At 39.6% G+C, this 11,495-nt stretch overlaps 3 protein-coding genes across 4 annotated transcripts; 1 reads left to right on the plus strand and 2 right to left on the minus strand.

The window, feature by feature from the left end:
• Nucleotides 1-14: 14 nt before the first annotated feature.
• LOC135350944 (tripartite motif-containing protein 3-like) lies at nt 15-1,045 on the minus strand. The gene has a single exon (XM_064549812.1). The coding sequence runs from the start codon at nt 922-924 to the stop codon at nt 73-75; it is 852 nt and encodes a 283-aa protein (XP_064405882.1). The 5' UTR covers nt 925-1,045; the 3' UTR covers nt 15-72.
• A 14-nt stretch (nt 1,046-1,059) lies between these two features.
• Nucleotides 1,060-6,071, plus strand: LOC135350941 (serine hydrolase-like protein). Of its 2 annotated transcripts, none has more exons than XM_064549809.1 (13): nt 1,060-1,227; nt 1,528-1,576; nt 1,635-1,715; nt 2,676-2,729; nt 2,862-2,975; nt 3,033-3,074; nt 3,190-3,209; nt 3,254-3,328; nt 3,378-3,481; nt 4,370-4,499; nt 4,675-4,751; nt 4,817-4,883; nt 5,887-6,071. In XM_064549809.1, the coding sequence occupies exons 1-13, from the start codon at nt 1,192-1,194 to the stop codon at nt 5,998-6,000; spliced, it is 963 nt and encodes a 320-aa protein (XP_064405879.1). In that variant the 5' UTR covers nt 1,060-1,191; the 3' UTR covers nt 6,001-6,071. The 2 variants fall into 2 exon arrangements, with proteins under 2 accessions (XP_064405879.1, XP_064405880.1); XM_064549810.1 differs by having other exon boundaries at nt 1,077-1,227; nt 1,493-1,576.
• A 1,151-nt stretch (nt 6,072-7,222) lies between these two features.
• LOC135350945 (growth factor receptor-bound protein 2-like) lies at nt 7,223-11,474 on the minus strand. The gene is made up of 6 exons (XM_064549813.1): nt 11,196-11,474; nt 10,987-11,074; nt 8,982-9,079; nt 8,655-8,777; nt 8,248-8,410; nt 7,223-7,767 (listed from the first exon to the last, which is right to left on the minus strand). Exons 2-6 carry the CDS (start codon nt 11,062-11,064, stop codon nt 7,597-7,599), a joined length of 633 nt encoding a protein of 210 aa, XP_064405883.1. The 5' UTR covers nt 11,065-11,074; nt 11,196-11,474; the 3' UTR covers nt 7,223-7,596.
• Nucleotides 11,475-11,495: the final 21 nt, after the last annotated feature.

An 11,495-nucleotide genomic window follows, 5' to 3' on the forward strand; every position in this document is an offset into this window, starting at 1 on the left:
CCTGACCAGCAATAGTCTGTCATCAATCATTATAAAAAAACTGCACATTAATATAGAAGTGATAGGTGTGTATTATCTAACACGCAACCAGTACTTTTCGCCTAACTCTTGGCAGCAGGTGCTCACAAACGCTTGCAACATTTCCGGTTCCACACTGAATGACAGAGATGCAGAAGTAGCCTTAAAACCTGGATCGTGTACAGTCTTCATGCCAGGTATTGGTGGAGAAGGGGGTCGTTTGAATCGATTGATCTTCACGTACTTGCCATCTCGAATCATCTTAATTTTATCAAGATTCCAATCTCTCTGTGTGGGTAGGATCGTCTTAGAACATTTCTCATTCAGCTCAGCTAGTCGTTTGGTGATTTCCTTCTCAGCTGATAATAAACTAAAACGGTCATCGGACTCGAGAAATCTTTTGGCATACGATGAACTACTGACTAATTCATCCAGTGTTTTTCGAAGTTGCTTTTGTTGTTCTTGAAGGAATTTAATTTTCGCCTTTTTGACTGCATTGACATGATCAATTAACATTTTCTTCTTTGCTTCTAGAACATCCTTATATGCACTGATACACGACTTGATTTTCTCTTGAGCATCGTCAGATCTTAGATCAATGTCCTGCAAGTCTTCATTGAGTTTCTTTAATAAACCATCGATTGTGAATTCCGATGGAAAAAATATACCTGTGTGTCCAAAAGAGCCTTCATCAATATCTTTGTCGGCTATGAAGTTCTTTTTGTGCTTGTAATGGTCCTTCATAGAGCAGAGTGTGCAGCCAGCCTTGCTACAATCCTCACAGAAAAAGGAAACCACTTCTCCCAAATGATCTGGGCACAGACAGCCTATTCTCTCCCACTCCTTGACTGTGCTGGTGGAGCTCAGCCTTTCTTCTTCTTTGGGTAAACCGTTCGATAAGGACATGACTCATTTATATGTGGCTATCGGTGACAACATGAGCTAGCTAGCTAGCTAGGCTATCTAAAAGGCAGCACAGATATTTAGCTGTGACTCTTCTTCACGTGATAAATTAAATAAATCTAAAGGGGCGTGATTTGGCTAACAGAGGTCACAGTCCATTTTCCTTACTAAGATATAGGCCTCAGGATCTAGGACTCGTACTCCTGCTAATATCTATGCGTACCTATGGCTTTATAAAGTAGTCACCCACAGAATCTGTTACTCTCATAAATGTGGACTATTTGCAGGAGATTTAGTATCTTTCCTGTAAGTACCATGACTGCATGTGCTTAAACAACTGGTTAGCCACTATGATTTCTTTATTGAGCATAATCTTAGGTAATCCATTAATAGATGACCATGTAGTAAGCTGTGCACTCCTTGTTCTCAGTTGTCCGAGTGATTTTATCAGTGATCTGAGTATCATAATCTTTGCATGAGATGAAAGTTCAGTAGAGGGATCTTAGAACCTACCTTAGGCTTAGCTGTAACATACTATCTATGACTAAACTGGTTGTATACCCGTACGTAGGTGTACTTGCCTTACTTCGTAATGTGCTGCCCTAGGTCACAAAACTCTTAATGAATGCAGCAAAGATGTCAACATCCGTTGAAAGTAAGTATAATTATTCATCCCCCTCTTGCAATTTATCTTTTTTTTATAATTACATCAGTTCAGCTCACTGTACCCTGGGGGCATATTTCTGGCAAGTCCTGGGGGAATCCAGCAGGGAAGCATGTGTTGGCTCTACATGGTATGTGAACTGAAACCGTCTCCTAAAAATCAATTGTATCGAGAAATATAATTATTAGAGCACTTTGTATACATGCAATTCCTCGGTGCATGCACAACGAGGTACATGTAGTTTGTTCCTGCGTGTTTATTAGTTTTTAGCAACATCTTTTGCACCTATACTGAACCACTCCCTTTTTCTCCAGGAAAGGGACTGGACAGCTATCGTGTATTTTATGCGAGCATAAAATAATGCGCTTTAATTGGCTGAGCTCTTATGTGAATACTTATTCCTCGATTAAACGACGTGGTTTCATTGCTCGGACTAAACGTTAATTTAATTATTGTGCAATACAAAAATATGCGACATGAGAGCCGCTCACATAAATAGCGTTAGTTAGTATCAACGTATACATTTCTAGCATATGGTACATAAATGTACTTGTATGTAATGTAATGCTTTCATACTAGGAACTTCATTATGTCTCGGTGTGCATGTGCAAGCGAGGTATACGCAGTATAATTGGTGTAGCCAGGATTTTGGGAAGGGCAGGGCTCAAATCGGTTGAGCAGAGCCAGAGCAGGCGCTGAATAACACGAAATTTTACCTAAAAAAGGTCATCACTTTTCCTCAGCAGTAAGCATGTGCATTAGATGGCCCTGCCCAACAGATCACAGTGATTCAAGCTGAGTTGGAGTTGATGGAGCACAAAAGGGGGGGGGGGGCTCTAGCCCCGTCAGCCCCCCTCTGCCTACGCCACTGATCGGTAGTGTGTTTGTGTTATGTAGCTTGACACATCCACCGAGGCATCAGTACCCGTGGTGCTTTCATTATAATTATGCATAAATTCCAAAACGTTGTTTCGTATATCACTGCTGCATTCGATATCTATGTGTGAGGGCCTGGCCATTGTTAGGAATGTCTTGTGCCTGATTACATTATTCTCTCCTTTTGTTGGCATATTAACATGTTATCCTCCAGGTTGGCTGGATAATGCTGGTAGCTTCGATACACTGATTCCTCTCCTATCATCAGGTACATGTCAACCTCAACCTTGTTTGCTATATCTCAACAGCGAATTATAAATACTTTTGTGCCTAATCTTGCCAATCCAGAATCTCTGTTTTATTTATTCATCATAATCTATTGTGCAACTTGTCAATGCAGACCTCCATGTTGTGGCTATTGACTTGCCTGGCCATGGTAGGTCCTCTCACAGACCCAGAGGCTCCACATACAATGCCTTCCAGTATGTGGCTGATGTTCAGTATGTCATAGATGGTGTGAGCTCAGTAATTCTTTTTGCAAACACATAATTATACTTAATTATCATTACAGCACTAAAGTGGGAGAAGTTTTCATTGCTAAGCCATTCACTCGGTAAGAAAAACTACATGTGCATAGATCTGGTGTTTATAAGCACCAGTATTTTTTTTAAATTGAGTACTCGTCTGCGAGGGAATTTTTAATTGTACCTCTTTTTGTGCATTAACAGGTGCTGGTGTTTCTAGCTGGGTAAGATGCAAAAATAGCACCAGGCATTGAATTTATTCGTACAGTTTGCTGCGTCACAACCGAACCTTGTTGAGCGTCTTGTGTTGCTTGATGGTGGCGGATTCGTTCATGCTCCAGTGGTCAGTAATATGTTTGCTTTTTGTTTGCTTAACTGTGTACTGATAATAGGCGGACATACCTAAATTAATGGGAAGAGCTCTCAGCGGCTTGTCGGCTGGTGACAAGATGTTGGACAACAAAAGCTTTTCAACATGGGATTCTGTTGTGGACAAGTAAGACTCGTACATAATTATTGTGCTCACTCTTCAATTGCACCTTAGCTCTTTGGTAGTACATACATGTACTACTACCAAAGTACTATGTGTATATAGGTTTGTTAATTCTGGGTTTGATAATTATTGCTATTTACAACCCAAGTTTTCGCAGGCTAACCCCTTTATTTTGGTGCTCACTGGCTTGGCCCTCTTAATAAGATTTTTGGCATGCTATTGTATGTTGGGTCTAATTATGCCTCGGTGCGCATGCGCAAGCAAGGTATACGGTAGTGTGTTTGTGTGTCTGTCTGTGTTTGTGTGTAGGCTGCTACAGCTGCTCAAGGATCAATGAAGTGCAAGTAAGACTTTCTATAGGCTTCTAGTCATGTTTTCTTGGATTTTAATTCGTGGATTTGCAAAATAATGCTTTGTTCGAGTTCGAGTTATGCCTAGTTATGCTTTTCAGAGGAGTACGTGCAAACTTGTTCACCGAGTGTTGCTACGTACTCTACTTAGTAGTTAGCTCTTCACTAGAACGCTAGCTATTAGTAGCTGCAAGAGTGATAAGAGAGCTACAAGGCTCGCTCTGCTGATGCAGCCATCAATTTTAGACTTGAACTTTTGGCATCGATCGTTTTTAACAACAATCGTGGTCAATCATTACCCACTGTTCGAGTTTCCCTGTGATTCTGGATTCTGCCTGCATGCACCAAAATTAATGCAAAAAAATGTTCATCATGATATAATGTGTAGCTTTATGTTATATAGCTTTGGCACCTCCACCGAGGCATCAGCACCCGCGGTGCTTTCATTAAAGTATGCATGGGTCTCTATTATTTTTCAGCCTCTGGGAGAACTACATAGCACTTCTATTCCAGTCACTAACCCCAGGCTACCTATTCCCAGAGTTTGGGAGGGTCAACGTCAGCGGCAGGTTGGGTTCAGTCGCGAGGCAGCTGGAGTGCTTGCAGTAAGAGGAGCAATTCAAATGGAGAGTGGGGAGTACCGCTTGACCAGAGACCTCAGGCTAAAACAAGTACATGCATGTATAGTGTAATGTCAATTAATTGTAATATGTTACAGTAATAAGCGAGCGAAACCATAATCCTTGGATGCGTAATATATAGTGTTACCTTGGAATTTAATGATGTCTACAAGCGAAGTATAATTATAACACTGCTTTTACTTAGCAGGCTATTTTTACCCCGCAGCCTTCACTATTACGAATAACAGAAGATACGAATACAGCATTTCTCGCTGCGATCCAGTGTCCTGTCCTATTCATAAGGTACACGTACAACCAGTGTAGATGAGATGTGATTATTATGTTCACTTTCTATTATCACTTTTAAGAGCGGAAGACTCCTATTTAGATCTAGAGTTATTCAAATCATCGATCGAAGCTATAAGAAAATCCAATGTGAGTGAATTTCTTTCTGCTAATGAAAACAACCATAATACATGTGGTGGTGTATAATTATGCCTCGGTGCGCATGCGCAAGCGAGGTGTACGGTAGTGTGTTTGTGTGTCTCTCTGTGTGTAGACTAGCTGCTACAGCTGCTCATCAATGAAGTGCAAGTAAGAGTTTTTATAGGCTTCTAGTCATGTTTTCTTGGATTTCAATTCGTGGATTTGCAAAATAATGCTTTGTTCTCGAGTTATGCCTAGTTTTGCTACTTGGAATGCCATTGCAGCCTTTTCGGAAGAGCACGTAGCCAAACTTGTTTACTGAGTGTTGCTACTCTACTTAGTAGTTAGCTCTGCACTAGAACGCTAGCTATTGGTAGCTGCAAGAGTGAGAAGAGAGCTGCAAGGCTCTGCTAATGGCAGCCATTAATTTTAGACTTAAACTTGGCATCGATCGTTTTTAACAACAATCATGGTCGATCATTACCCACTCTTCGAGTTTGCATGCATGCAAAAAAATGTTCCTCAATGTGTATAAAATTAAGCTATTAGCTTTATGTTATGTAGCTTTGGCATCTCCACCGAGGCATCAGCACCTGCGGTGCTTTCATTTTACAATGTAGAATCTAGCAAGCTGAGCTATAATTATTTGTAGCCATGTTACTGTATATCATTGGTGATTAAGCTATAGGTAGTTTTTGGAATTTAGGTGTGTCTGAGAAATTTGGGCAACTTTGTTGGGAAATTTTTTTGTATGTATTTCAGAATAGAAGATTACATTCAAACTTTGATTATGCTACAATACAACTCTTCATTATGTGAAGATTTGTAATATTTTGTATGCTATTTACATACTGATTGGGAAATTTGGGCAGAAATAATACAGGTAGAGAAATTGCTCTTTCATTTAATAGGTCAAACTGTCCTTTACTCCTTAATTATTTCGAGGTTCTACTGTAGAACTAGTTTGTGCCATAATGTACTCCATTATTTTTTTGCTTTCTCTTACACCCAGCTTCAACAACTGACTGTTGCTGGAGGCCATCACGTCCATTTAGAGCATCCAGAAAGGATCAGTGGCACTATCAGTGATTTTTTTCAAAACACTAGCTGTCCGGGAAAATTATGATTTTTGTGAGTATTTAAGTTGTGCTCTTTTGATGTAACATAATTATAAGGATTAAAAATTTCATAATACAATTTGAAGACACACATGTACTTGTAGCTACAATAAGTGACCAGTGCTACAATTATTACTATACTTATAGTTAGACCCACTTCTCTCTCTTTCCTTCTTTGTCCGTCGTGCAGCTATCTGTAACTGACTGTACAGCGGATGAGTTCCCTTGCTTGCTCATGATAGATGTGTTGCAATACTCAACGGATGACTTATTTTCATAAATATTGGCTTGTTGTCCTGTACAGGAGCCTATTAGGTGTTGACCCAACAAGTGTCTAGGTTGGTCCGGTTTTAACTCGATAGAAACTGCCTGAGGTACCGGTATTTGTTTGCTTTCTGGTGACCCTGTTGATTGAGAGCTAGCGCTTGCCAATCCAAGCCCTCGCATGAGTCTGAGAGATTGCTTTGATAATTGACCTCTGAGGGTCTTTCGGTGTGCATCAGATTTTTTGTTGTGCACTCTATGAGGGTGTTTGTTTCTGTTGATGCTATATACAGTACTCATTGAGCTGATGGCCGGGATTGTGGCACACTCAACAGCCATACTTGAGTTGATAGGGTCAGTTTCTGCGGCTCTGTACTGCAGAACACTCTCGCTCACACTCTCCTCCAATTTGCACGTTGAGCAATAATAGGAAACATCAGTCGCATCTAGCTTTGTCTCGTTAGCTAGATCAACAGTATTATCATTCAGTTGCACAGTTACGGTTAAAGTTTTTTTTTCTCCTGTGTCGGTAGTGCTCTCAGGTGAGATCGGTTGTGTGTTACAGGGAACAGCAACTGGTGGGCAGTAATCAGATTTCTTAGCAGCCAATGCTTGCTGTTTCTTTGCTGTTATCACCCCAATGGCATTTATTCTCCTCTTTGTGACTCTTAGCTGTTTGACGAGTTTTTGGGTTCTCTTTCTCTGTCTTCTGTGATAAGCAATGCATCCTCCCACCAAAGTGAACAAAACAATTGCCAGGGCCGCCACCAATGGAAGGACTGTGACGGGACTTGAAAGGTCTAAGCCTGGTTGGTTTCCTCTTGGGGTGTCTGCTGAGGTACCGTTCTTCAAGCTCATTTTGCTGCTGCAACCATAGATCTGTGCCAACGCCTTGAATGGGAGCATGCCTTGTGGCGCATGCGCGTGCCAGGCAGGCACAGTCACATCCAATTAGTATTCACTGCAGCACACAGATAAATATTGATGCAAAATAGTGTGTGGGGAGAGCTTAATGTGCTTGGATAATCACCACACACTACACATTGGTAAATTGCACCGCTACAAAAATTAATGATAGGTACACACAGTCAAGAAGCACAAAAAAACAAACTAAAAAGAAGACATCAGATGAATTTGTTCCACATACTTACATATAACACTTAAACTAAACAAACTATAGTGGTGCATATATATACCCATTAATTTACTGGTCACATACAAGAAAACTACAAACATACCTAGTGGCGTACACGCACATGCAATTCACAAAAGATGTGTACACAAGTAATGTAACAGTATTTGCAGAGACGGTTCTCAGTATAAATTAGATTTCATAGTGGTTATTGTTCCTTGACGTACGGTACAGGAAACATGCCCTCCATTCCATTACATCTGCCTTTCCACCAGTTAGGATCACTTTTGTCCAATACTTCGATAGCATCTCCTTTCTGCAGTTTTAACTCTCCTGCTTCTTGGGGTTCAAAGTCGAATGCGGCTAGAACCTTGGTCACCTGTGGTGCAAAACATCGAGTTTATGGTATGGGAAACAGCTACAACACAACCAAGTTTTATTCCATGTTCACACACATTGAGCAATTATTTAGGGAAGTAAGACTTCAACATGTAATCATAAATATACCTACGGTCTTGAACATCTGAGACTCAAGGTTTCTGTTAACTAAAGGTAGGATTTAGAAACCTAAGGGTGTGTGTTTCCTGTATAGAAATGTGATGTAGGGGTACTCAAGGTTTCTGTTAACTAAAGGTAGGATTTAGAAACCTAAGGGTGTGTGTTTCATGTATAGAAATGTGATTAGGGGTACTCAAGGTTTCTGTTAACTAAAGGTAGGATTTAGAAACCTAAGGGTGTGTGTTTCCTGTATAGAAATGTGATGTAGGGGTACTCTACTCATTGATAAATTGTAGCAGTACTTGGAGGTGTAGTGAAGGGACACGGCAAATGTTTTTTCCTTACTGAACTTAACACTCACCTCTGCTACCATGTCTTTGAGGTAAATTGTTTGCGTCCGAGAGACAGACGATGTTCGATGATAGTCTACCAACTGATTCAGTGAATTGAATTTGACCACCCACAGAAAGTATTTCCCTGCACCATCTCGAAGTACTTTAAAGTGTTGGACGCCACCTCCAAACCTGGAGAAATCCAAATGAAATATATCCATGGAACCATCTGCATCCCACATAAATTTAGTACAGTACACTACCTTCATTGTATGTATACACCACTAGATCAGATAAATATACGCACATACATACTTGTTTTCTAAATAAACCGTGTGTGCACTGCACACTTTATGGATTGAAACTGTTTCAATCTCACTGTCACATGTAAGTAACAGTTACAACCCATGTATTAATTTAGAAACGTAGTGCTTACTTTACAGATAGAGAGAAATCACCAGGAGTACTTTCACTCTCTCTGATGAGGAACGCTCCGTCGTGGGGTTGTCTGCTCAGAATTTCTTCCGCTTTGGCACGAGTGATACGTCCATGGAACCATCTGAAGGAAACAACAATGCAATAGAATAGCGCATGGTACATGTACAGTAAATCACATAATCAAGTTACAGAGGAGATCGTTAAAAACTGCTTTATGATTTCTCTACATAATTATATAATGCACACCGACTAACGGGAAAGCTAACGGGAAATACCCAAACCAAGAGCTTTCACAATGTAAAAGACATAACAGTCATCGACATACTCGTGAGGTTTCAGTTGAATATAGTTCTTAGGGATAAGTCCATCCTTTCCATCTTGCTCTGCTTTGAACCAGTGTTTGTCATCCTCAGTGTTCAATACCTATACACGTATGTGTGTCATATTTTTCAGTTTTAATAGCCCCTTGGTAAAACCATACATATATACGTATACGCAAATGCATGACCGTTCCCACATATAATACGTAACACCTGTAAAGAGTCAAGAGTAACAGCAGAAGTATGCAACCCAATACCAAACACAACATAAAACTTGACTATAAGTATTATGAACACACAATTCAAACATGTACATGTATAGTATGTGACATACACGTAATTCTATATAAAAATTATGATGTAGTCAGACTAATAGGGGCAAGAAAATAGAGTGTACATTCAACTTGCCACAGCTTACGCTACATGCACTATTCAATCATAGTGCCCAACTTCATATTCAAACTCACAAAAGACTACTTAGGCCTAACTGTACTGTATTCAGTATACTTATGGAATCACAATAATTATCCCTTTAATGTGTACATGTAAGCAATGAAAACAGTGGTGGTGAACTAGTACGTTGCCATGACAGAGATCATACGGCCTAATATGGACATCCCAGCACACAGCATCCTGAGAGCAAGGAGCATGTAAACAAACACTGACAAGACGCACACTGTAACACTTACAAGCACACTGACACAACGATGTCGCAATGATGTCGCAATAAAAGTGATCAAAAAATGCTCATGTGGTACCAACATAATATGGCTGTCTATACGTAGCACCCAAAGAAACTTTGTGTGTTAAAGAACACACTCAGACAGTAATTTCATGTAATCAGTTTCCACTCTTACAAATTCGTGGTCTATTCAGAACTTCAGAAGTAGCGCAAATAACAAGTACTGTTAGCTAGCTGTTGTACATGTATCTTCAAATAAAAGTCTATTTTCAATAAGGCTATTTTTAGATTTTTGGCACAACCGCAAGCAATTAGTGAATATACACTGTACATGTTACTACAGTGAACACAAAATGCCACTATTGTATGAGATGACCTAATCGAAAGCATTAAGGCACATCACTTTCTAGTACTGTTCCCCGTAGTATAGAAACAAGGCCATCGGTAGTAAAATGTAAATGTACAATCCAAAATGCTTTTCCAAGGACAATTTGAGGAACAACCATAATTTATTTATGATTACAGGACACACGTAATACTTAGTGCATGTAAATAGTACTGATACACATGTATTCCATACACAATATAACGTATTCAAAGAAGTTATGCTGTTATGAGTGTCATTAAGTTAACATGGAATTGTTGGGAATGACCCGGTTGAAGGATATAGTGAATAAAAACACATAATTCAGCTCAAAAGATCGTTCACAGACACACATTAAAACTAAACCCATACTAATGAGGCAACTAAAACTGAAATTACAAAAGGAACGTCTATTATCCATTTGGGAGAAGAGTTTTAGAATAACAGATGCATAGATGTATGCGCCCCCATATGATTATTGTTCGATACACAGTACAATCTGTTTAGAACGGACGTCAATGCCAGGCATTGCTACATGTACATGTAATAGGGATACGGAAATAGGCACCACAGATGATATAATGTCATTATTATAACCAAGGACATGTGGCTGATAACTGTAACAGTACACACTATCAAGAGCACACCTACACTTTGGGAACAGTCAACACATGACACAAAGTGAAATACTGTATACATTCACATTAAGGCGACCCTCAATAATAAATGATAAATGATGCGACACTTAGGCGTTTGGCCATAATAATCGGCATCATTGTATTTAATTTGTGTAAATAGTCACAAAAACGAAATTATTTAGTGTCGACTTATTTAGAATATCCAACGCCATAATTATTGTAGCTTTGGAAGTTGCTATTCTGCTTTGCTATTCTGCTATTCTGGTAATTTATACCTGTATGGTTACTAAACATATGTGTTGTATAGTATACATGTCAAGCTGCACCTTCAAAATCGATCCTTTCTTGAAAGACAGCTCATCGTCAGCTGTTGCATGGAAGTCATGTAGTGATACTGCTTCCATTTTGATGTATCTATACAAAATTAGTATAAGCCACAGCTAGTACCAAACAAAGTACAATTAACTAGACTCGACATTAGATATTCACAGAGCCGTATCACTATTTATAGGTTTACTCTAGCTCTATGACATACCTTATTACAGTCACTCACTCCTGTACTAGAAACCTGTTCTTCGGTTACAAGGGAGAGTTGTCAATGCTTGACAGTTGAATGTGATTGTTGACTCAATACAGTAATTTACTAGACTCTAGACGATCTATGATATAAACCTACAAAACATTGACATAGAGACAAACTGTGCCACTTAAAGGCGTATTTTGAGCAGGCATACGACTGAAACAAGGGCTTTAAAGCTCGGCTTTAAGACAACAACAAGACTTTTCTTCTCGATCGATCCTTTCAGGGTGGGTAAGTGCACGTGATAGCAAATTA

The sequence above is a fragment of the Halichondria panicea genome, chromosome 17, assembly GCF_963675165.1.
Source record: "Halichondria panicea chromosome 17, odHalPani1.1, whole genome shotgun sequence".
Lineage (NCBI taxonomy): Eukaryota > Metazoa > Porifera > Demospongiae > Suberitida > Halichondriidae > Halichondria > Halichondria panicea.